The sequence below is a fragment of the Clarias gariepinus genome, chromosome 7, assembly GCF_024256425.1.
Source record: "Clarias gariepinus isolate MV-2021 ecotype Netherlands chromosome 7, CGAR_prim_01v2, whole genome shotgun sequence".
In the NCBI taxonomy this organism is placed as follows: Eukaryota; Metazoa; Chordata; class Actinopteri; order Siluriformes; family Clariidae; genus Clarias; species Clarias gariepinus.
In genome coordinates, this window is record NC_071106.1 from 9,422,501 (window position 1) to 9,449,669 (window position 27,169).

At 40.6% G+C, this 27,169-nt stretch overlaps 1 protein-coding gene across 2 annotated transcripts in view; it reads right to left on the reverse strand.

Annotated features, from left to right (window-relative positions):
• Positions 1–66: 66 nt before the first annotated feature.
• Positions 67–27,169, reverse strand: part of LOC128528087 (BTB/POZ domain-containing protein kctd15) — a 34,434-nt gene continuing 7,331 nt past the window's right edge. For both annotated transcript variants that reach the window (XM_053500835.1, XM_053500834.1), the window contains 3 exons: positions 23,421–23,565; positions 14,413–14,718; positions 67–2,190 (listed from right to left, as the gene is read on the reverse strand). In XM_053500835.1, coding sequence (XP_053356810.1) covers positions 2,032–2,190; positions 14,413–14,718; positions 23,421–23,565 — 610 coding nt within the window. In that variant the 3' untranslated portion in view covers positions 67–2,031. The remainder of the gene's footprint in view (positions 2,191–14,412; positions 14,719–23,420; positions 23,566–27,169) is intronic.

The window sequence follows — 27,169 nt, forward strand, 5'->3', positions numbered from 1 at the left end:
ATCTCATGTGGATGTTGTGATCACATGTAGTGTAGTGTATGCTTAAAGAAAATACACTGATGATACTTTTGAGTTCTGAGTGCAAATGCTGTCTCTGAACAGATACTTTATTCATATGAGGAAACCTTTAACAAATATTACAGGATTTTTTTATTTATTATTATTATTTTTTTAAAAAGAGACTGATCCCACTTTTAGGTCTCACTAGTGCCCGGAGTGTATTCAGCATCCTTACGCATCTGAGGACATGATGACGTGATACAGAGAGAAGATTCAGCTACCACACACTGCCGTAAATGAAAGAGATTTAATGCACCTTAAGAACCACAACAATAACGTAAAGTCTTCATGATTAATGAGCTTCTCGCATTGGAGATATTTAAATATCACTGCCTGGCCAAAAAAATTTAAATATTAATAAATCGCAGTTTCGAAATAAGGGTCGAAATATTGACCTGCGTCAAGCAAAAAGAACAACTAAAGAGATTTGAAACGAATTGGATTAAAGGTCCGATAAAAAAAAATCGTGAACGGAGATCACGTAAACGCTTAATGGAGTTGCGTTGTAAAAAATGGACAGAAGAAATCGGAGCTGTGTTTAATAGTTAAAGTAAGAGCGATGAGAACCCGCGGGATTAGAACTAAACAGCTGTGTGTCCGCAAGAAAACCACTTGCAAGCGGTTCAAAAAAGACACGTGATAGTCTTCGGCCCTCCCGACTGAGTGGTTGTAGTAGCTAAATGTGGGCGCCCCCTAGTGACTGGGAGCGATTGGATACGACTAAATTAGGGAGAAAATCAGGCTGAAAAAAAGGTTGGACTTTGGAGAAATGGAAAAAGGTCATGTGATCTGATGAGTACAGATGGAAGCAAGAGGTCATGTCATGTACTGTATAGTACCAGTCTCTGAAAAAAAGAGTTTTATAGGTGACTGAATTAATATTAGAGAGTGCAACTTTTAAAAAACTGAATTTTTTTTTTGTCCAGGCAGTGTATTACCAATGGCACGCTTATGCTATACGCTAGTGCTCCAAGGCTTCTTGTTCTAGTTTGTCTAAGTGCAGATATTCTATAGACATACTCGAGCATGTCCGGTTGTCGTTCTGACACAATCCTGATCATAAAGGGAAAAAATGGTCAGCATAAATGTACAATTTCAACTGTTGATTTCGCCGCTGCTTTCTTTCACAGACACACACACACACACTGGCGCACGGCTGATGCTGGATCTGAATGTTTAGTGATATGTCATGAGAATTGTATTACACACACACACACACACACACACGCTCTCTCTCTCTGTGTTACCTGGGCCTGCTGCAGGAAGAGCTTTAGTAATGCTTTTGTTCGCTCGCAGCTCTGTTTAAACAAAGCGGCCTTCTCTGGGCTCTGGATGCATTACAGTGCGCGGTGTGTTAACTGTGCCGCCTCGGGCTACGAGAGCGTTTCAGAGAGGCAGCGACTCGCTCCTGCTCTCCGCGTGAGCGCGGCTCGCATTCATCCTTCATATAACAAAAGAAACATAAAGTAAACAAAGAACATTAAAAAAAAATACAGATCATTAGGGACTGTATACATCACGGTGGCAGACAAAGAGTAAGAAGTGTGTGTTTTTCCTTTTTTTTTTCTTTTATGTTTTATAAACAACAATAACATGAAACAATAGTTTTGGCCAGTCCTCTGAGCACTGAGTCTGTTCACTGCACCTTATCGCTGTTGTCTGGGGTGAGCGGGCATCCCTGAATACGACCCGGTCAAAACGACTCCCGCCGCACTGACAGAAGGAGGAGCCTGTAGGAGAAGCCGGCTTCCTATTGGCTGGCGTCTAAATGAAATGCTTCTTCTCGTTGTTTTGTGTTTCCAGTTCTTTGGGTTGTTCTTGTGTTTGCGTTTGTTCTGTTACATTCCGCGTTAGGTAACAGACGTACGTCTACGTCCGTGTGATTGTGTGTGTGATTGTGAGTGTGTGTGTGTGTGTATATGTGTGTCTAAGGGCAGGTCAGTCTGTGTCAGTGACGAGAAGCGTGTGTCTCTAGTCCAGCGGCTCCTGCTTTATCCTGAGGGGCGTGTTCATGTTTTGGCTCCGCCTGTCCTCGCGACACAACACATATTCGCTGAACTGGGAGGAGTCGACTCCGCCCCCGCATGACGCCGCGACGCTGAAGCCCTTCTGGAACAGACGCTCCAGGACCTGTGGGGACAGACAGAGACGAGGGTGAAATAAAAAACAAGCTGTAAATCAAAAGCTAAAATGCATGAAAATCTCATTTAGTCTGGCGGTGGTTATGGGACTGTCTGTCCCTCTGTCTCTTTAGTGAAATGGTCGTACAGTGTTGAACAATGGAACAGATACAAAGAGTATAAGAGAAGATAAAATAAATCATAGGGAATATGACCAACGTATTACCCTAGTACTGAAATAAAACACAAGCTACGATTTATTTATCTTTAGACTGACTCCTACATTTTCTATAACTTTCTCCAGGGACCATGTTGGTTTGTTTTTAGCCGCTGATTTCAATAAGAACCGTGCAGCACGACTTCAGGCCATGAGAGCGAGGACAAAAGCCTCTTTTTTTTCCCCTTTTTCTCCATTTATCATGATTGCTCCCTGGAGGGAGAAACATTACATCAGAAACCATAGCAGGAATGTAACCTAAATCCAAACATATGGAAACGTGCTAACACCATGCCGTGTTATCTGTTTTAAACGTTTAAAAAAGTAAAAAAAAAAAAATCTAAATACTCCCAACATAATGCAGCAGTTCATTCCGGCCCACAAAACGCTCTTTTTTTTTTTGCTTTATGTTTAGATTCAATTCTACCTCGCTTTAATTCACTTTGTCTCAAAATAAATAAATAAATGTAAAAGGCTTGCGGTCTGTCTCACAAAGAGCCACGGCTGATGGCGTGTCCAGATCTGTGTGGGCGACGTGGAGCCGTACGAGAGAGGAGGACGTGATGTCTGTGAATGATGAAGAGTGAAGGAGTAGGAGTAAATCCCGCAGCATGCGAGAGACACACCGCAGATCCAACAGAACTACAGTCGCACCGGTGGGACGCCGTGTTCACGCCACACAATGCTCGCTGTTAGACGGAGCGGGAGAGTGAACAGGTGTTTGTGCTCCTAAAATGTGGAACACATGTCCTCTTAATACACGCCGGGTTAGAAAAAAAAAAAACTCCCCCGCTTTATTATTGGGTTATATATTTAATTTCAGGTGTATTAAATTTACTTGGTTTGCCATTAATCTACGAAACAATAACCCATAATGGAAACAAGCTTTAAGTATTTTTTGCAAGTTTATTAAAAAACTGAAATCTCTCATTAAGATAAAGATTCACATCCTTTATTTAGAAGCCTTTTCTTTCCGCAGTAACTATAGCTTCGAGTCTTCTTGGGTAAAAAGTCTTTCGAAAGCTTTTGCACACATGGGTTTGTGCAGATTCTCCCATTCTGTTGAAGCAGAACCTCTCAAGTCGGAACAGATCACATGAGGAGACGATCTGTGAAGGTCTAGACGCGGATGAGACGGTGTTGGGTTTATTTAGAGTTGGGTGTAACGCATTAATATAATTACTTTTCCTGATAACGCGCAGTAATGTAACGCATGTAATAATTATAAAAATAAAAATCACGTTTTGCGCGGCAGCATCAGTTAACGAGCATGCGCTGTAATCAATCGCCGAAGAGCTTTGTAGTTTTACACTTGATGTAGAGTGAAGGAGGGGAAAATCTAAGGAGAAAGCCCGAGATATGTTAACATTAATTATCGCCAGCCGGCCCGACCTCGCCCCTTCGCACAGCTGTACACTCTGTAGGGAGCCTACGGAGTGAACGAGGAGCGACAACAGGTTGAGGCGCACGCCCATCACAGGCGCACGCAGTGATCGATGTTTTCAAAGTAACTTGAAAGTAACGTAATTAGTAATCTGATTGATGTAATACTCAGTAATGTAATCAAATTTGTAGTAGATTACTTTTTTTTAAATAACTTCCCCAACACTGGACATAAGTCTAGATGTTGGGCCACTCGAGGACATTCAGAGACATTCAGTCTTCTAGCGCTGTCTTGGGTTATATACGCGGTATTACGGTATACTCAACCTTCCCAACTGTGACCCGACTCCTCGCCCATCGCCATCCTCATGCCTTCGCCAATCTCTGACATGAGGATGGTATAAGCCAGTTGATTTCTTTGTCCGACACAGAGCTTGAATTTCATCATGACAAGTTTGATTTTTGGTCGCATGAGATCTCAGATTCCATTAAAGATTAATTCAACACTTTACAACTTTACACAGTAAATTAGACTGTCTAGGACTCCCCGTTACTCATTCTGGTCGTTACACCTTAACGTCTCTCTCTAATCTCTCTTTTGTCCTCCTAACAGCGCTCTCTCTCCTCTTTACTCTCTAACGACCCTCTCTCCTATTCTTACCTTCTCCATTGTTCATGTAACAAGCCGTTTCAGATAGGGGAGGACACCTTGAACTTGGAGAACTTTCCAACTTACCCTAGACTGAAGAAGCTACTTGGATGAGTGGTGAAACATTTCTACTAAACTAAGAAGAAGTCCAGATTTATTTATTTATTTCAGACAAAAAAAAAAAAAAAAAAATGGGGGGAAATTGTTTTGTGCAGCCTGTACTTCTAGTATGCTAATTAGGCCCAACCTCCCTTCTGTAGCACTGAGATCAAGTGACCTGAGACTTCTTTAGAATTTTCTTTAAAACGTCCAAAGAAACAACTTCATGTGTTCGGGTTCCCAACTTCTTGATTGTTTCTGACACTTTTTCACGTGACCGTTGCATTTGCATACTCATTTTTTATTTATTAGCGCCTGCCAAAGATGGGCATGTACACAGGAACAGCCATGTCTGTGTCCAATTATTTCAATGTTTATACAACACATTAAATTTTCTATAGTGACTTTATTTTATCTTTTCATTTTAGCATACATTCCTACACTCACTCATCATCTATACCGCTTTATCCTGTATACAGGGTCGCGAGCCTATCCCAGGAGACTTAGGGCACAAGACAAGGTACACCCTGGACAGGGTGCCCGTCCAACGCAGGACACACTCACACACTCATCAGGTAATTTGGGAGTGCCAGTTAGCCTAATCTGCAGGTTTTTGGACTGTGGGAGGAAACGGAGTACCTGGAGGAAACCCACCAAGCACAGTGAGAACATGCAAACTCCATGTACAGTACACAGAGGCGGGAATCGAACCCAGACCCTGGAGGTAAGAGGTGACACTACTAAGCCGCCATGCTGCATACATTCTTACACACGTAATATCAATTTTGGGAACCACGTATGGTCCGTGTCCATCTTGAAGTCTCCACCAAACCAAGTTTTCATCCAAACACTTGACCATAAAGACCTGATAGATGGAGCATCTCTGATCACTCGTAGGTTCTTCTACCCCTGTGAAGCTCTGGATCTGTCGTAGTGGACTTTAGGTTCTCTGTCAGCTTGTTCTAGCTTTGTGTCCCGATGGTTCCAAACTTCACCGTGATGGTGCTGACTCTGCTCCTGCTGCATTCAAAGCTTTAGAAATAATTTATTACCCTTGCCGAAATCTAGGTCTTGATTGCCGGGGGGTGTAAAGACTTCCTTGGATTCTATAGCTTGGGGTGGGTCTGACATCTAGTGTGAGTTGTGTGATCTTACATACAAACACAAACACACACACACACACAAACCGGTGTGTGCCTTTCTAAATCATACTTAATCAATTGAATTCGCCACAGGTGGACACCAGTCAAGTTCTAGAGACATCTTAAGATAATCAAAGCAAACAGGCTTGCCTTTAGCCAAGGGTCTGTCTACTAATCTAAATTAGAGATTCTAGCTCCTGATTGGAAAAAAAAAAGTTTCACGTCATCAGTATGGGTTACTGTGTACAGATCAATAACAAAAAGTTAATGTATCTATTTAAAATTAGAGTATAAAGTGTGCAGAAAAGCCAAGGAGTCCGAACAACAAGGAGGGTCTGACCTCACTTTTATAAGATTTTTATAAGAAACTAAAGGGTCTGCCTGAAGTTTGGTTTTGATTCAGAGTGATGAGGACTGTCTCAGCTTGTCCTTTCACACTATAAGAATGAGACATTCAACAGTTCACTTACAACAGCTACAGAGAGAAGTCTTTCATCCTGGTAATGCATTTGTACTTGAGTCAGGAAACACTAAATGATCGATGATCGCCCTTATATAAACATAAATATATATTTATAATGTGACTGAGATAGAGATCACAATCCATTTCAAGTCCATTACCATTAGAAGTAAATGTCACGATTTGGGCAAAAAGGGTCATATTACTGCATACATTATTAAGCGAAGAATATTTTAGAATGACTGGAAATGGTTTAAGAGCTGTCCAAAGATATTATTAAAACCTGGAAGGATATAGTGAAAAATACGTAATAGTGAAAAATATGAGCATTCAAATGCACACATACTGTAATGTGCTGAAAACTCACGAGATTGGGACTGAACAGCTGTGTGTCCATAAGAAAAACACTTGTTAGTGAGCATAAGGATTAAACCGTAGAGCAATGGAAAAAGGAGGGTCACATGATCTGATGAGTCCAGATTGAGCCTATTCCAGAGCGATGTCTGCGTCAGGGTAAGAAGGGAAGTACAAGGAGTGATCATGCATAGTGTCCACTGTACATGACTCTAGAGGCAGTGTTATGATCGGGGCTTGCTTCAGTTCCCTCAGGTTTGGACTTAAATGAAGTCAGCTGATGACCTGAATTGCACGAGGAATCATATTCACACATGAATGCAGGCTAAAGGCGAATGAATTTAATATAAGTCTCTGAGACATTACATTTCACGGCATTTATCAGACACATCTGAGTATATCAGCTGAGGGTTAATGGTCATGTTCAAGGGCCCCACACCCAATGCCAGTGGTGGTGGTAGGGTTCGAACCTAGTCTAATGCCTCAACCACTGAGCTACGTCTGCGTGGTTAGATCTGACTGCTACATCTTAGGTGTCCATCCATCCATCCATCCAGGAACCTCTGTAATCCAACTGGAGACTGTGGAGGCATTGTATTTATTTCCATCTCGTAGGACCTCCAGTCAACATTTCCACGCGCATTACAGTCAATTTGGGAATGTCTATTAGCCTAATCTTTGGGCTGTGGGAGGAAACCCACCAAGCACTGCGAAAACATGCAAATTTCATGGACACAGGCCTGACGCAGGAATCAAACCCACGACCTGGAGGTGCAAGGAGACAGTGCTAACCACTACACCACCGTGCCACCAGATGCATCATATGCATTTTGTATTATTATTGTATATAAACAGTATGTATTTATATTCATTCTTAATTCTTGTTTAACATAAATAATAGAACAGAAGTCTTTTCACCGCGAACTGTTTATTTCTTCTTTCTGTAGAGCATTTTCCCCCCAAGTGTATTAAAAGTGTTAGATAAATGACAGTTATTATTATTATTGTGTTATTTCTGCTTTATTTCGAGTGATGCATGTTTGGCTCACAGCGACACACACACATACAGTATATTTTCCTGCTTACACACAAACACACACATGATGAAGTGTGTGATGGAGGAACGGCCATGCTGATTACTGTTGAGCTGACTCAGGTGTGTAGAAGCGGTGGAATTGTGCCGCGTGTTCCTGCTGGATTCGAGGCAGCTGTATATAAATAGATAAATGGACGGGGGCGAACCTGCCTGCGCCGGTGAGGCAATTTCAGCCCCGCGCACTTACGCAGCACTTCTGAAGGAACACGGCATCATTATTCACGATGCCAACGACAGTGTGTGACAGATCGAGAATTTCACTTTGGATAGATGAAGCTCTCGTTTAAAGTTCAGCTCTGCTCTGCTGTTCCTCTCGTCGTGTGAATATTCTTCTCTCTCTCTCTCTCTCTCGAGATCTTGCTGACAGAGACAGACTCTCTCTCCTTAGCGGGTGCACAGCAGCAGACGGTTTATGCTGCGTTTAAATAGAGCAGTAATGATCCAACCTGCCCAAGCATCACGCTCTCACAAATCTACACACACACACACACACACACACACTCACAGTGTTGATTACTCTGGTGCACAACGCTGCCTAATTGTTTTTAGTGCGTCTGTGGTGCTGGGAACAATTGGAGCCAAGCTGAGACGGAGGCACGCGTCCACAAAACCAATTACAGCACAGACGACGCGGGCGAGGACTGTAAAAGACACCGGGTCAGGGGGAAACAAGGAGGGGACACCATATTTTGTCCGGATGTAGGATTACAGTCGGACTACAGGAGACTACACACGAACCTGTGACTGATGTGATTTTAGATTGGACGCTGAGACTTGATGGTGGTGAGAAGACTTAATGATAGTTTTTCACTGTCCAGTAGACACAAGGACTCGAGCCAGGCTTTGTCTTGTCAAACTTCAATAGGACGCTGTCCTTTCATGACCTTAGGTGGGGTGCTTAGTAGTTTTTTTAGTAGCCGGCTTGTTGTAGTTTTGCTCGGACAGTTTAAGGATCCGACTAAACAGGCAGGTTCAGGCCCGGTCCACATGCACATGGGATGTTTTTTTTTTTAAAAGGTGAAAGAAATTTTTTTTTGTTAAAATACAAAAATCCACGAGCGAAAGTTGCATGTAACTCTAAACGTCGCAGTCGTGGCCAATCAGAAGTTTTCACTCGCTTTGCTTGGGTAAACGGTGCCTCTGTACGTTAAAGTGGTTTCCCCCGGCATACGTCCCCTCATGAGCGTCTCCCCTTAAAAACTGAAATTTAGCAAAACAAGTGCACCGGCATGCAAATCATTTTCTTGATTCACAGAGCCGCTTAAAACTTGTTTAAGTCAATGGAAAGCCAAGTATTTATTTGAATAAAAAAAAAAAAAAACTTTTTCGAGTCTTGAGGCAAAACGTGACTCGAGTCCTCGTCTCAACTGGACGATGAAAAACATGGCAAGAAGAAGAAAAAAAACACTACTTCTGATGTGTCTTATTACCATCTCTAAGTGTCAGAGTCCAATCTATAACTGCGTCTGGTGTGTAAGATTTTGTGCAGGACTTAATGAAGACATTACACCCTGGATCCCAAGACTGTCATCAAGAACAGGAGCAAGAATAAAACTTTTAGTTTGGTTTTTAAAGCAGCCGGTGCCAAGAGGGAATCATAAATAAAATTTTTGTCTGAATTTCAATTTAAAATAAAAAATAACTAGACATTAAACCTCACTTAACTTGTATTTGTCACATACACAGTCATACACGGTACGATCTTATGCTTATACGACCGCCTGTGACCTTAACAAAACAAACAAAACAAGATTATCAATAAGAATAAAATTATGTAATAAAATAAGAATAAAATATAGAAAAACTGTAGCTATACAAAATATAGCTTTAGAAGATAAAAATAAAATATTTATAGCTGTACAAAATAAATATATATTTACATAAATGTCTTTTCCAAAATTTTTATATGCAAAAACATGATTACAATGTTGGAAATTATTGATATTAGTGATATTATTTTGCGTGGCTGAAACGGAGTATCCTCATTCACATTTGCATTTCCTTTGGGAAAAATTCGTTTCACAATACAAAATTTCGCCGTAAGAGCTCGCCTCCGGAGCGGATTCAATGTGTATGCATAGAAAGCGCTGGACGTCACGCTTTATCTCAAATACAGGAGGTACGACGGGTGCGGGGCGCTCGCACAAACACAACGTTCTTCCTGTTTAACACAGAACACTAGAGTTCCTAAATATTCTATCTTCTTAATCTATCTATCTTCTATCTTCCTTAGTTTTCCTAAAAGGTCAGTTTTTAGTGACGGGGTTTCCGTGTGAATACAAGCCAGAATACACAGAATAAAAAGAAATACTCATGTACAGTACCAGTACCAACGTTTACACACGAGTTTTTTTTCTCCATTAAATTTAGTGATTAATTTCTATAGTATTTTTCAAATGTTCTCCCCTGTAGCCGATTCCGAGCCGTCATTAGGGCTCCTGCGTCAGGGCGACAAACACCAACCAGGGAGGGTCAAGGATGTCTCGTGTTTCCTCAGAGAGACGCGAGGGACACCTGACTGGCATTTATTAAAAAAAATAATACACGCAGACAGAATAAAACGGTCCTTTAAACTACAAACACAACTGATTGCTTAGTGTGTGTGTGAAGGTGTATGTACACACACACACACACACACACACCTTACACATTTAAGATGTACTACACATACCTGAAAGACACTTTTCCTGTCACACACCTGTCTACCCCTTAAACACACACACACACACACACACACACAAAGACAACTGTCCCCTTCGAATACAGACAGACAGACAGACAGACAGACAGACACACACACACACACAGACACCTGTCCCTCTTCACACACTCCCTCTGGCTGGTGTTCAGGCCTGTGGATGGCGCTGAGGCCGTGCAGACGTTTAATCAGCAGTGCCACAGCGGCTTCAGCTGAAGTATTAAAGCACTGGAGAAAGGTGTGTGTGTGTGTGTGTGTGTGTGTGAGTGTGTGTATGTGTCAGAGCCGTCAGGAGGGACATGATCCCTCTCTCTCTGAGGTTGTGTTCCTGTCACGGTGATGGAGGAACGATGGCACCCTCGCTGATCTGCGTCCTCAATCACAGTGATGTATGGAGCCGCTCCTGCACCTCGGCTTTGGGACAAACTCTCTCTGTGTGTGTGTGTGTGTGTGTGTGTGTGTGTGTGTGTGTCTGCGCTCTCACTTTCAGACCCCCCCCCCCCCCCACACTCTATCTCTCTCGGTCCTTTTTCTCTGTCTCTTTCTCCATCCTCAGTTCGGTTCTTTCTTATTCTGTCTCTGTCGATCTTCATCTGTCCGTCTGTCTCTCTGTGTCTCTCTCACTCTCTCCCTCCCTCTCTCTCTCTATCTGTTTCTCTCTTTATCTCCATGTGTCTATCGTGCTCTCTTCCATCTTTCTCTATGTTACGTGTCTCTCTCAGTCTCTCAGTTTCTCTATTACTCACTGTCTCTCTCTCTCTGTCCCTCTGTCCCTGTCTCTCTCTCTCTCTATAGAATAAACATCGGGAAGATTCTCAGTTCCAAAGACAATAAAGTTTTCAAACCCTTAACAATTTTTACCTTAGGAGCTGTTTTTATCTCTAAGATGTTTTGTAAATCATTTTTATCTTTGCTAAGATTTAGTCCTAAATTTAATGGAAAATTCTAAGAAAATGTCATAATGTAAGTCTAAGAATTTTCTTAGAATGCTATCACTAGGAGCAACTTTAAGGCTTATGAAGCTTTGTGAATACGGGCCCAGGATGTCATGTATGAAATGTATGAGACAATATGTATAAATCAAAACGATCAGATCATTTATAAGTGAATTTTAATGCGCTGGAGTCGTTAAGACAAAACTTCATCTTTAGCGTAAACAAACTGTAAGATACAAAGTTTTATTTCATTATAATAATAAGTTAGACAGAGAGTTCTGCCGTACAGATAAAGAGACAGACATGTACGTGGGCTTCAACCTGAAATGTGAATAATATCACTGATTACATTAAAGCTGATCAGATTATTTTTAGCTTTAACCTTTTAACTATTTCTACAAACTCTTTCTCCATCAATGACGCGTATTTACGCTAGTCTTCTTTTTCAGTCTACTGGATTATCACAAGCTTCTCAGTATCATGAGACTATTACGATAACGTCTATACTTTACGATATCTCGCCTGAAAATCCAATTTAAAGAAAACTTTAAATAATGAAATCCAAAGTTTTTTTTTTTCCTTCGGGAAAAAAAGATTGTACATGTTTTAGACTTTTGAAAAAAAAAAAAAAAAAGTTCTGCAAATTAAAAGTAAGAGAAATTCCTCTAAACGTTCATCATCTATGAAGCGTTTGTGTGCATGTGTGTGTGAGCAAGTGTGTGTGCGCCTCCTCCTCATCTATTAAAGCGAACTCAGAGACAAAGCAAGAAATGTTTGTTAGCTGATGTGGCCAATTAATTATATTGCACGGCGTTTAAAAACCTATAAAAGGATTGTGAAGAGGTTTAGGCTGTTTGAGAAATTGTAAGTATGGTATTAAAAAATGCAATACATGTGTGCGAGTAGCTCGGGGCGATGTGGTGCTCTAGTCGTTCTGAAACCGAGAGGAGTGAGGTCTTTAAACGGAGGGGTGTGTAAATTATGCATAGCATTTTTTTCTTTCTTTCTCTCTTGTTCTGTTTTTTTGTTTGCTCGCTTTTTTGAAGAAGAGACAAACAGAAGTAAAGCGTGGTTTGTTTTTTTTTAGTGCCCCGTGTGTTTCGATGGTCTTACATGTGTGTGTGTGTGTGTGTGTATGTGTGTGGGAGTGTGTGTGTTTGTCGCTAATCTGACGAAGTTCCCCGGAGGTGTCCATCTCTCACTCTTGCACAGAGAACACAGTCGTGGCAGGACTGATGACTATAGGGTGTATGTGTGTGTGTTTCTTTGTAGTCTCTGGTACATACTGTACTGTAGGAAGGCAGTTTGCATACACAGTCATAAACACACACACATACACACACACCCTAATCAGTGATTTCCTGAATGTCAGGACACGTCCTCTCACCGTGTTCACTCCAACACTGGATTATAGCTGCAGGAAAACTAGCGTCTGATTGACTGACAGCTGTCAGATACTTTCCGTTGATCCGGACACGAACGTAACGGTAGTTCTGAATTCGTAAAAAAAAACAGACTATGTTTAAAACTAGACCTGTTGCATTGAAAGTCGTTACTGTTACATGAAAGTTTTCGGAATAACTGATATGGAAATAACGAGAAGGAATTATGTATAGGTACGACTGCAGGACACTTTACTTAAAGATATACAAAAAAATTCAGATTTTAGTCATTTTCAGATTTTTATATTGGCCAGGGTTTAACCGGATTTTCTTTCTGATCAAAAGAACGAAATGACTCAAAAAAAGGATTCGTTCATTTCGATGACCGGGATTCAAAGAACCGAGACGGTAAAATGATCCAAACTTCACTACACTCATCATTACTCAGCATTTAGAGGAGGAATGAAACAAAGGGAGGTTGTGTAATGAAAAAATTAAAATTGTTTAATCTGAGAGCACACTGGGGGAGCTCAGAGACCTGTATTAACCTGACAATACTGTTTCTGCAATAACTATTCCAGAACAGCTGATCTTCATGTCTTAAAATAACAACTGACTGTCATTGTTGTTACTTTATTACTAGTGCTGTCAATCGATTAAGAATTTTATTCTAGTTTATTACAGTCATAGTTAGTGTTTAATCAGGATTAACCACAACTGTAAAATACTCAGATTTACTTTTTATACAAAATGTGCAAAGGTGGAATAAAGAAATGCATGAGAAACTGGTTAGGGAAAACAGATTATGCAGTTTTATGATATCGCAAATATTAACAAATGTTAAATTAAAATCCTTAGATCCAAAAATCAACAACCTAGAGCCTTAGCCGCCTGAGCCACCACTTCCACATCTTATGTTTAATGTAATGTAGAATATTTTCTTGTCAAGGTCGCTCGAGCACACAACTTTGGTATTTATCCAAACTTCCATCTAGAAGTGTTTTATAATGAACCTTGTTGTTTAGCACACCTGGAGGTGTCATCTTATTATCTGCGCAAAATGTGTCTGTATCACACACAGACGAGTAAACCTCTATGATTATGAGAAGCCATTAGGGTCAACTTGGTCATATGATTAATTTCTGTTAAAAAAAAACATTATCGCATTAAAACTTCTAGATTAATCACATGCGTTAATGCACTAATGTGATATGTTGCTATTTTATAGTTTTGAAAAAAAAAAAAACTCCAGTATTGTTTTAGAATGTAAAAAAATAAATCCAAACTTTTGGCTGGTAGTGTAGTAAATAAAATATGGGACCTTTTAAAACAAGAACTGAGATGCAATGTAACCATGACAATAACATAACGAGGCTTGCAATTAAAATGCACACATGGATTTGATGCCTCTAGAATAATTGGAAATGTTAATATCGCTGGGGTGTGAGTGGGATGGATAATAAAAGGCATTGGTCTAAACCAGATGCCACACACTCCGCTCCATTTCCATCAAGCTCCTGATATTTATTTTAATTATAAAATTATAATTTGAATCTAAACAAACTACCTACTGTATTTTGGAACATACTTATCTAATACACTTACACTTGCTTTTCTGTGCATCATGTTGTTGGATCGTTCATACGGTAGACCTCTGAACATTTCTGAGAGTTATGAAAAATAATGACGACAACAGGCTCCGACATGCCACCTGCCTCACTAGCGCCCTCCCACGTGGGCTGTATGATGCGTGACACATGACATGTGCACGCTGTAGAGTGGCTAGCTAGCTAGCGTGGTCGTGTCGCTGTCTTTACCTGTACGGAGTTGAGTCTGCAGTAGCCGTTGAGAGGGAAGCGGATGACGTGGGTGGGGTCCTGGTTCCAGCCGGCGTTCACCGAGTTGCACATGACGTCTCCGGTCTCGGGGAAGATCTCCTCGATGAGGATCTTCTCCCCGCTGAGAGCGATCCTCTCGCCGAGGTCGGGGGTCACGCGGACCACCAGACACTCGCAGGGCTGAGCCGAGCGCCGCTGATCACGCTCCTGCTTCCAGCGCTCCAGCTCTTTCAGCATGGGGGTGAGCTGGTAGTACCGGGCCTCCTCGTAGAGCAGGTGGAAGTCCTGGGAGAGGAGAGAAAAAGAGAGAGAGAGAGAGAGAGAGAGAGAGAGAGGGGGGAGAAAAAAAAAAAAAAAAATTCTTAATGGATTTTTGATTAGATGCCAATATGTGAAACACTGCTCTGTGTGTTCCTTCATCTCAGAAATGTGGCCCACTCCAAACAACCCCCCTCCCTTCTTTCCACCTCCCTCCCTCTCCCTGTCCTCAGGGCATTTAGCCAGGAGTGATTTGCCCCTCCTGCTCCTGTCTTTAATTTCCCATGAGTCCAGATGGCAGCATTCCTGCGTAGTGTCTATGAGCGATGCTGCGGTCTGGAGGAGAGACGGATTAATAATAAAGCTATAGCTGAGCATATAGAAAAAGAAAAACTTCTTTGAGTCTAAAACCCCACATTAATTTATTAACTTCCTCGCTTTTTTTTGTTTTTTTTTGTTGTTGTGTTGGTTGCATTTCTCTCTATTAAACCTCTTCCCTGTAGTTCCTGTAGTATTAACATTCGTACCTCGTTCACATTCCTTAAGGATTCTTTTCAATCGATATCGCTTTTATTCATGATTTCTAATATAAATGTTGTTACAAGCGAACCGCTATAAAAAGTCTCGGTATAAATCTGAGCAGTAAACAGTGAATAAAGGTTAGTAGAAAGAAGGAAAGAAAAAAAACAACATGAAACAGAATGACGAGAAAGTTTTTGAAAAATTACCCATTAAGGGTTTTTTTGTGCAAGTTTTTTTTTTGGTCATATTTTTCTGGTGTGAACATCAAAGCTGGAGGCAGCGCCCGAGTGAAATCAGCTCAATCCAACGCAAACCACAACTGAACTCCGGGTGTGAGGAGACACATGAGAATGACTCACAAACATGATTCCATTCAGAGCTCCAAAATAATGATGCAGCAAGATAAGAGTGTGAGACAAAGAGAGAGAGAGAGAGAGAGAGCGAGAGCGAGCAGGAGAAAAGCGAAGAGAGACGGAGAGCCGAGGTGTTCTTTCCTATAAGAGATGTTCTGGCAGCATGACGACACTGCAGTAAGCCCTCTGGCCAGAGGAGATTTCAAGTGCAAATCTGTCTTTTACCTTTGTAAATGAGGTAACACCAGAGCAATAGTTCCTGAAACGATGTTAACTGTTGCATTATTCGTGAACATAAGTTCTCCTTCAGCCTTCGGAAAATCTTGTTCGCAATTACGCAATAAACTCGAGGTCGCCACCGTAACCACTCCGAACCTCTCAGCGTCACGCAAATCACTGGGGACGGGAATCACCAGGGAGCACCACACACACACACACACACACACACACCACAATATTTTAACACCATTTGTATTGAGATTCTGTAAGAATATAAACATTTTTAAATATCCTATTTCGATTTTAATTGCTCATTTTCACACAAATGAGGACGAACTGCACTCAGCTGTCATTTATTTCAACTTTAATTCAATTTAATTGCATAACGGAATCCAATTTCTTATCCTGTATAACTTGTACACTTCTATTTCAATTCTATTTTATTAGCAACCGTGTACAAACTGTATATTTTTCATTATTGTAAATATTTGAATATTCTTTTTATTCTTATAATTGTTAATTGTACTCACTAGTGCAATTAATTCTCGAACAGGCGTATAAGCATTTCACTGCATATCATACTGTGTGTATTTGACAAATATAATTTGAATTTGATTATATGTAAAATTTTTAAAAATGTTAATCATACTGTAAACATACTGTAAAGCTTTATTTAACAGCATCACTACTGAACTAAGCAAGAATAACTAAATCTAGCTCGTTCCTTATAATATTAGTTTTCTCACTTTAAAAACCAAGTGTGTCAATTAAACAACAGAAACTAACTTTAAACCAACGAGTTTAACATTTAGCTAGAAACTAAATGCAATGATGGAGCTACAATTTATCTCTTCCGACATAAACAAGCTGAGCAAATAATAATTCTCTCCTATCGCACATCTGGCTGCTGTGTCGCCGGTCAATGTGTGAATAGTTTCGAGCGCACCACATGAGGGATTATAGAGGGACAGCGACGTAATACCACCTCCAATGCAAATATAGTCAATCACAAATGTATTAAAACAAGTCAATTTTGCAGTTGGTGCAGCGATAAATGACTTGCCATACAAAAGAATTGCAACACATAAATGAATCGTTTTTTTTTTTTACTGGTTTAAGTCCAGACTGGTGGGAAGCAATGAACAGGGGTGTTATTCAGCTCATCACGTTCTGTCTTCTTAACAAACTTAAAGAATTTATTCTACTTTACTAAGGAACCAATGTTAAAATAATTACAGTATGAGTTAAAATAATTAACAGCTAAGAGAGAAAAAAAAAACGGCAGAGGTAAAGTAAATGGGACGGAAAGAACAAAAAGAAACAACTAGACTGAGAGAGAAAGAGAGAGAGAGAGAGAGGAGCAAGTATATTGAACGCAAGGTAATGAATAGATATAGGGAGGAGGTGAGAGCAGGGTGAGGAACTGACTAAGATTGACTATGAGGAATGGACGACGTCATGTACGCCGGTGCTCATGGACGCGCCAAAGATGGCGGCCACGACGCTTCATACACTCCAAACACTGCAAAACAACAGTAGTGCTACTGATAATCTGTGTTTCCCCTCCACTAATGACAAACAGATCAGGGCGTGAAAGTGTATGACGAGACGAGGGCTACTCCACCAAGAACTCAATACCACCAGAAGGCTCGATCCTGACCGCCAACAAAGCTCAGAGACAGATGAAACGCAGAGCTACACTACTGTACTGTATATGACCACAAGTATATGGACACTGGACATTCACACCCACATAGAACCTGTTCAACAAGCACCTGTGTGTGTGTGTGTCAGATGGTCAGGCATCCGAATACTTCTGGCCACACGGTTTACATTTTGGTTTAAAAAAAAAAACATGGGAGAATTGTATTTAATTAGTAATAAAGCCAGAATCACGGCACAGACCATGGAGAGTAGAGGTGTCTTAGATGTGAGTGCTGTCCAAAAGTATTCAGCCACTCTTCATTTCTTTGTATTTGCTTCCAAAGAGACTGAGCTTCTTGTGTTATTAATAGTTTTGAGGAGTGGTTCTCCAGCCTTCCTTATTTATTTCTAGTTTCCAGTTCAGTCCTGAGCAGTTTCAGAGGAATGTTTATTGTTTGTTAAGCCACACGGTGACTTATGAATCATTCAAGCATTAAAAAAGCAAAAAAACTCTAATGTAAGGCATGAACCAGTGAGAAACAGATGACAGGTGATCAGGCCGGTGATTAGTACACTGGTGGTGCTGATGCTGAATGTTGAGTGGTTGGAACAGACGGGAGGGGAAATGAGGATGCTGCATATGCAATCTTAAAAATAAAAATAAAAAAAGTTTATCAGTTTTTAGGCACTTTGTAGCATGCCGCAATTAATTTAATATGAAGAATTAAGAGGCTCAACAAAATAGTGTAAAAGCAGGAGATTGCTGTGTATGCTGCAGATTACAAGCACTTACAAAGAATAAAATCTATGGTATCCATAAGGTAATCAGTTTGAACGAAAGGGAAAAGCACGGCAGACTGTATACCATTTTTGGGGTCTGTAAAGAAGGTACTGTACTTACTGGTGGACAAGATTGTAAATATTATAAAAGACGGACAAACCTGAGACTGGAGACGATGTGCACAGTTACTTTGATGTTCTTTCACAGTTACTCAGCCTTTCTGTCTTCCTCATCTCTCTGCTGCATTTAGGCCAATCTGATTGTTAAGTGCCGCACGATGAGATAAAAATAATCACACAGCGATGACTTCATTTTATTTTATCATTTTAAACTGCAAAATGTATCTATTAAATCTTTTGGATTCAAATGTTTTTCTCAAAACGAACGCCAAATAATTGGACAATTCCTCTCATGAATGGGATTTGCCAATATTTATTTATCAACTCGAAATTATTAAAAAACAAATACTTAAAAATCCCCAAACGTGTGTATATTACCTGTAACTCACTGCACAAATCCATATTTCCATTTTTATGCAATTAATTGTGCAGCACTAATTTCAAGTATTCGACAAGTTTCTCGTTTTTCAACTCTGCGTCTCACGGGACGGCGGAGATGCTATAAATTACGGCACTCCATCCTGAACACTCGCTCCGTCAGCCGTGGGAAACGACTGTACACACGGCACACAAATCAGGTTAGGATTTCATAATACAATTTTCCATGTAGCAAAACAATAACCAGCTTAGTTAATTATCATGCAGGAGTTTTCACCGCGTTCACACAGGTGCTTTCTTCCTCTGGCTCGACATGTAACTGGGAACGTGTGCTGATGGGTCGGTGGGAATCAAACAAAAAGTCAAACGGAATCGCTGTTTATAGTTCAAGGTCTCTTGTTGGCTTTTATTCAAAGTGCAAACAATTGTTTTGTGATGTAAAGATGAAAGCAAAGACCGATGCTGAAGATTAAAAACAGTTATGTATTTTGAATTACATTGTTAATTTGTACGTTTGTCTGCCATGCAAAACAGTTTCACTTTGCATGCATCAGAAATACAGATTTCATATTTCCATATCTCAGGAATGCACATTCAGATAGAGAAAGAGTCAGGGTCATTATTATGTGTGTGTGTGTGTGTGGCATGTACTGTAACTTGCCTACCTGACATGTAAACTCAGTAATGTTGTTGATCTAGACAACATCATATAATAATGATGTCACATGATAGCGTTATTCTAAAAAAGTTTTTTTTATTAACATTAAATCAAACTGCCTGTCTGGTCAATACACACGTATCAGTATTTATTCATTCATTAAAATAATAGCATTTTCTTGCCCATTTATCTGTTAAAAAAAAAAACTTTCCACCTTTTAAACAATGAGATTATTATTTAATTATTATACATATTTTTTTTTTATTCTGGAGATGGTATTATCTCGGACTCTCTCTCAAATCCGGCCTCAAGTCTCGCTTCACCTTTCTGTCTATCTTTCAAAATAATCAGCTATTGGTATCAGGCAGCAATTTTCCCACTGCTCTCTCTCTCTCTCAGTGAAATGCTTAGCAACTGGACCATCGCTCCACCAATCCACGCTCTCTGACTCTTCTTTCGCTCCCCTGAAACAATTCCATCTGTACTTAATTCTCACATCAGTCACATTCTCTTTATTTTCCTTCGCGCAGAATGACGTCATTCTGACGTTACGGAGTTGCTATTTTGGTGTTAATCAGCCTTATGTTTAGGGTCAGTATCATTTATTTATTTATTTGTTTATGTTTACTGATGTATCCTAGCAGCACCTAATCCTCTTAATTGTTCTTTCCTTTAAAACAAAAACTACATTCTGTGCTGCTGCAAAAGAAATCTGTTCACTGATTGTAGCTGATAAATAAAAAACAAACCCACGCTGACACTGGTGTCACAAACACTTTAAACGTCCCTTATTCAGCTTTATCACTGACTTTAACTCGTGAACATCCTGCAGCAATCTGTGAAAATCCTTTCCAAACCGATGGCGTGGCCCGGGTAGCACATGTGATAGAACTAGTCCTGACTGCATTACTTAAACAACTTGATAGAAAACAAATTCCAAAAAATATTTCTGTGACACATATCACGTAGGGCTTTTAATCCTAAAACTGTCAGTGGAAAAAAAAAAAAAAAAAAGTGTTCCATGTGCTGTGTTTGGTCTGTGTTTTATCCCCCACATTTTATCTTGAAGGAGGATTGAGTCTGGGCTTTTATGGGTTAAGGCACATGCCAGCTGCCTGTGCCAGGGTGTGGTACTGGTCCCTGAGGCAAGACAGAGGAGTGATGTCGTGCCGATAAGGACACGCAATAATCCCACCAGTCAGCGTGTTTTCTCTTTCAGAGGTCACGCGAATCAAATGGTATAAGGCAAGGATTATAAATGACATGTTACCAAGATAAGGCAATTTTGTAAACCATGTCTTAGATTATATGTGCAGTCCAGCTGAGTATTAATGTCCAGTTTAAAGGTGGGTTTGTGCCAGAAAGATGAAACTGGAGTGAATATGTACGATGAAATTCCTGCTATTTAACGACAGGTAGTCCCCAACTTAAAAACATTTGGGTTAAAAATTTCCGCAGTTATGAACAGAGCATGGTTCTAGTTCCAGTTTAATCACAGCAGGAGCTCACGTGTAGTGTACAAAAAAACAGACACTGCAGTGCACCAGATGCCAAAATAGTCCGGTATATCGTGTGTGTGGGTGTGTGTGTGTGTGTGTGTGTGTGTGTGTGTGTGCATGGGGGGAGAAATGAGTCGGCCTCACCGGTATCAATGAATCAGTCTGGGAGCACGATGATAGAAAAAGTCTGTCTTATAAAGCTGTCCTAATGGTGAATAATCCTAAATTTGGAAAATCCTCAACAAAACACAGTTCACAGTCTTATATAGTGGAAAACAGCTCTAAGACAAAATGGCAATCGGGATTCCCCTCGCGATTTAAAGGTGCAGAGACAACATAGTTACATTTCTTATTTTACTGTTACTCATTTCCTTAGGTGCGGTTATAGTTTTTGGTCACATAATGGCAGTGTGGGGAAAAGGGACGGAGATTTAGTCGAGTGGATTGATGCTTTACATTGTATATTCATGTCAAAAGTGTATAAGCCTCACTTTGTCCGACTTAAGAACAAATCCGACTTAAGAACAAACCCGACTTAGGAACGTGCACCTGAAACCGAGGTCGTTTATAAGTCGGGGATTTAAATATAAGGCTAGTTTAGACATGATGCATTGAGATAGCTGCAAAGCATGCTCGTTCACTTTCATGGACGAATAAATTTTGCGTATTTTTCACATAAAACAATTTACTGAAAGGAAAAGTATGCGGGATGTCAAAGACTCGCCTTTGCTCTGGGTTAGCTTATATCCCGTGTGAACTCTGACCCGAGTATACACAAGCCTTATTCTTGTGTGGCAATAAAAACCAAGTGGACGGGACAGTAGCATAGTTGGTTAAAATAGCAAACTAATAAACACCAAAAAATAAACAACTGCTGCATATTTGCAATAGACATCCATTATATGTTTGTTTCATGACAGCGAAAAACATCAGTCTGATCAGATACACAGTGTAAGTGCTGGTTTCATTTCAGCTGTCTCCAGTAACCTGGCTTGCACTAACTGTAAATAAGTGTGTATATAAAAATAATAGTACATAGTACTATAGTACATAGTACATAGAGTCATAGTACATCTACTCAGTGACACAGGTCTAATAAACTCAACGTTAAAATAAAAAAACAGAAACAAACCCAGCTCTGGTTCCTCTACACTGGACGGCCTGTATTGTGAGGATACACTGGCAGAAACCTTGGCTCTGACATCCAGTTCATAACCTCTTTATTTCTACAGCCTTTAAATTCTATTTCCTCTCCCAAGAGCTTTCTCCGTTCTACTCCACACACGCCTCTGTTTTGTCTGTGTGCTCGTCCTGGATGGTTAATACATCAGTTATTGTGCAGCGTGAACATGGACGTGTACATTTATTCCACTTATCCAAAGCAACTTACATCTTTTTTTCTTATAGGAAAATTAATATTGCAAGACGAATTTTCACTTTGAGAACTGGCCTTTGGAATGGATTAGACTCGTATGCCGCGGTTCCGCTGTAACTCGTTGAACCCGACTCTCGAATTCTCTTTAAAAATCCCCTTAATCGCCGCTGATGTTGTCCCACTGTGTGATTCCTTCAGTGCTGGTTTCCTCTGACTTTAAACTTCTCAATTTATCTATGCAAGTTGATCTCGTCTATGGTATCAACTCTGTCAACTTTTTGTTGCGCAGTACGAGACCGTCAACCGCGACAAAGAGGATTCGAGAGTCGTTCGAATGTGGGCGCAAATGCATGTCTTGTGATGGAGACTATGTTGAGTAGTACCTTTGTTTAAAGGAAGAGTTATTCTACCGATTCGAACTATCTACGTCAGTTAATAGGCCTAGTGATTAGCACTGTCACCTTGCACCTTCAGGTCCTGGGTTCGATTACCACGCCGGGTCTGTGTGCATGTAGTTTGCATGTGTAAAATCTGTCCCCGTGCTTGGTGGTTTCCTCCCACAGTCCAAAAACATGCAGATTAGACTAAGTGATGTTCCCAAATTGGCAAATATGGAAATAAATACAATAGTCGTCACACTTGGCCTCCACGGCCCCTAGTTGGACTATAGAGGTTCCTAGATGGATGGATGTCAGTTAATAAATAAGTTGCTCCAGAATTAGAAGCAGAGCACATGAAATCAGATGTTATTGACGCAGGAATGCTAAAATCGCGCGGGTCTGCATCGAAACCTTGCTGAGAAATATCCCGAAAGATAAATATTCTCATTCGTTCCTCTAATAACAACTGCAGAAGAGCTGATGGTCATGTGAAACTGGGTAGGCTTATATTAAAGAACAGCTAATACACCTGATACTTCTGGAAGATGGCACAGAAATACAAAGAAGAGCGAATATTTGACAGTAAAAAACTACTAACTAGTAAATGATGATAATTATTATGATATTTACAAAGTAATTAAAAAAAAAAAGTCTTGCACCGCAGTGAGTCGCCGGGGGAAATAAAGTCTGCGTGGAAGCTTTCCAGGTCTGCTTGTGAATGAACATGGCACTGTAAGTACTGTCGACTTTCGTCTCAGTGATCGAATCTGTTACTGCATGAATACCGAGTTCTCTGGTTACCTTGAAGTCTTCAGGCAGCAGCAGCTTGCAGGTCCTGAGGAAGCTGAGGATGAAGCGGAAAATCTCTCCGTCCCTGTCGATGAAATAGTGCTGCTTCAGACTGTCCAGTACGATGGGCTCGGTGCCGTTAAAGAGACGGCTGATCCTAAAAAAGTGACGTATACACACACACACACACACACACACACACAAACACGGTTAATGGAGTACGCCTGGCCTTCTTCAAATGCATGAAACAATTACCATTTATTTTTCCATTTTATTAGCAGCGAGCCAGAAGCGTATTAGCACTCCGGGTTGAAAGGAGCAGCTCAAGGCGCAATTCTGGAGCACAGAGACGAGTTTGAAGTATTTTCTTGTTGTTGTGGAGAGAATAAGACAATGCTGCATTCTCTGGCAGAGGAAAAGAGGATCTGGCAGGAGGGCGGTTTTACCGTTTCACTACAGAGATGTCAGTGGAATGAGTCATGCCAAAATATTCTACGCACACACACACACACACACAAAGACAAATGGCATTTCTGATACAGCTGTTTATTGCAATGATCACCATAAACTTCCACTCATACAGTCAGGGGAATTAATTCAACCCAGGTAAACACTCATGAGTGTGAGCAGTGTTTCACTAACACACTAACACACTTATTCCAGTGTTTCACTAGTGCTTGGACACCATCAAGGTGGAAAGTTTTCCCAGTACGCCAGAGCTATGATCGGACTGCCTGCTTCATGTCTGAAACGCCGGCCTCCCAGGAACTCCATTAACAGCCCAATCATATCGAAATGGCTTGAAGTTGCAACATTATTGCCAAAAAAGATATACACATGCCTAATTAACGGACTAAGCAATTAACCATGGTTCAATCGTTATTACAAAATTGTTGGCACCCCACAATTAATATTCGGATCTCGTGATGGTCGAGTTTCTCGACCATAAGCCTCGAAACAGCTCTGGAGCGTCATTGATTCATCACTCGATTCATTCCGTTCATAGCCATGTAAGTTTGATTTTAGTTTCGCTAAACCGTGACATCCATTTCCACACGGCTCTCTGTCAATCCTCAAGCCTAATCCACAGTGACGAATCCGCGATCGCAGAGCTCTCCTTATCCTCCTCGCTGTGCATGCTCTCCGGGAGGAATACGTAATCATTCCAGACATTTGAAACGATTTGAGGACGATTACGGCTCTGGTTGTGTTTAATGGGATCCTAATGCCTGAGTGCTAAAAAAATTCAAAGTTAGAAGCGCGCGGCTTCCCGTCGGTGGAGCCGGTGTGATCGCCGCGCGGATGTGCTGTAATCTCGACCTGGGTGTGGAAGTGACCCGTCACGGGCGGGCTGGGGCTCTTCCCCGTCCTGTGTGAGTGCTTGTCATAGCTAGTTATAGAGCTAAACAGAGAGCGAGAGAGAAGAGGGGGAACAAAGACATCAACGGGAGATTCAATGCACACAGGTGTGTTTGCGCTGAAGCCTAAAGCTCAGAGATGAATGGAATTGAATTTCTATTACAGTCTGTCTCTCTCGCTCGAACGCTCAGCACACACACACTAGTGGGGGGAATCACACTACGAGGAGTATCTGTCCGATTCAGCAGCTTTAACCACACAAGACATGTAGTCACCTTATTTTAAAGGTAAATGGGGTTTTAACGTACTGTATTGATGTGATGATATAATATCAATATCGCACTACGTCATCATATCCAGGTACGCTCGTTCTTAGAGTACAACAAATGTCCCTTTACTTTGATTGATTGCAGATTTATTGTACAGGTTGTCAGTTTTTCCCTCTTCTCCTATTGTGTATAATTAGATTTATCGTTCAAACCTGATTCTGTCTCTCGTCTCTTGTCTTGTCCTCTGTGTTCTCTGGTTTCCTTCCGCCTCTCGAGAACATCTCAGTTGACGTGTGTGTGTGTGTGTGGACGCTAGCCAGCCATGACCTGGCATCTATCAAGTCTTTATTACTGTCTCACCACCATCATGACCCTGAATGAATAAATGAATATTATTAGGTGTATTACACACCCTTTATTAATTAAAACAATACACACGTACTGTACAGTGGATGTTGAAAGAGGCTGCTGTTAGTCCACACACACACACACACACACACACACACACACATGGGTTTATAATGCTCTAAGCTTAAAGGAGGCTTAAGAAATGATTTCCAAAAGGTGTACTACGTGTTTGCTCTTGATCCGGAGAAGCTCTCTCTCTCTTTCTCTCTCTCTTTCTGTCTCTTTCTCTCTCTCTCTCTCTCTGTCTCTCTCTCTTTCTGTCTCTCTGTCTCTCTGCAGGAGTCGGCCTTGGCTGCTTTTTTGAACGTGTACACCTCGCCCTCTCGCTCCCTTCTCTCTCTCCTCTTCCTTCACTGCCGCTGTCTCTCTCGCTCTCTCCCTGTCCCTTCTTTTTTGCCCTCCTCTGGAAATCGATGCAAAATGTTTTATAAAAAACCAATACTCATCTCCCTGTTGTGCCTCGGGTCTTCCTTTCTCATATGCTCTTGCAATTCTTCCAGCTAGAATTTCACCATGCGCCTCCGGGCCAACTCTGTTTTTCATCTCCACTTCTTTTTTTTTTTTTTTTTTACATTTTTTTTAAAGCAATTAAAATGCTGCCTGTTTTTCTTTCCTTTCCCTTTCCCTTTCCTCGCTCTCTGTCTCGGCGTTGTGCCCCCCCTCCCCTCACTCCTCTCACTTGTTTGCTGTCTATCTGTGTTCGTTTCTACAAACCTCGCTTTCTAATGGGACGATCTTTTCTGTCATTATTGATAGACTGAGCAGCCTATGAGAGACAGACAGACAGACAGACAAACAGACAGACAGAGAGAGATTGTCTGTATCACACACACACACACACACACACACACACACACACACACAGGTATACCTTAATATAGACAGATCTCCGGAGCCTCACAGTTTAACACAACATCAAAAACATGTAAGTAAATGTAATAAATATAAAATATACACGTAAAATCTAGATATTTAGCCACAATACGTTTATATCTTTATTTATATAATCTGATCTTTAGAAGATTCTCAGTCGGTCAATATGGTTTTCATTCAACATCAGAGGTGTTGAGTTCGTCATCACTTCTGTGACGGTTTCTACATCTGGGGTTTCTCATTCCTAACCAATTAGTCTCTCTCTCTCTCACACACACACACACACACACACACACACACACACACACACACACAAAGTGAAAAGTACTAATTATTTGGCTAAATTTCCCAAATCATATAGGCAGCATTATGGTGTGTGTGTGTGTATGTGTGTGTGTGTATAAACACACCATTGTTGTACTACGGACTTTACCATGTCCTGAGTTATGATTAAAACTCTTAATCTTTTTCTTTTACTCTTAATCTCTTTCAAGCTTTTGGATAGTATGCTTTCTTAGATAAAATAAATAAATAAATAAATAAATCTCTCTTTCTATATATACATTATATATATAATATATATTTCTATCTATCAATTTCACCAACCTCTTCTGATGAGCGAATTATTCATGCAAATGTGTTACATGTTTAAAAAATAAATAAATAAATGAATAAAATACTGAACCTTGGGAACGAAAGCTGCACTGCATAATTCTATAACTTCTACACACAGTAAGGCTGTAGGATCGGATAAGAACGTGATGACATCGTGATTATTTTAAACTGCAGTATGTAACTATTAAATGTACTGTTTTATACAAAGACATGATACGATACTTTATTGTTGTTTAT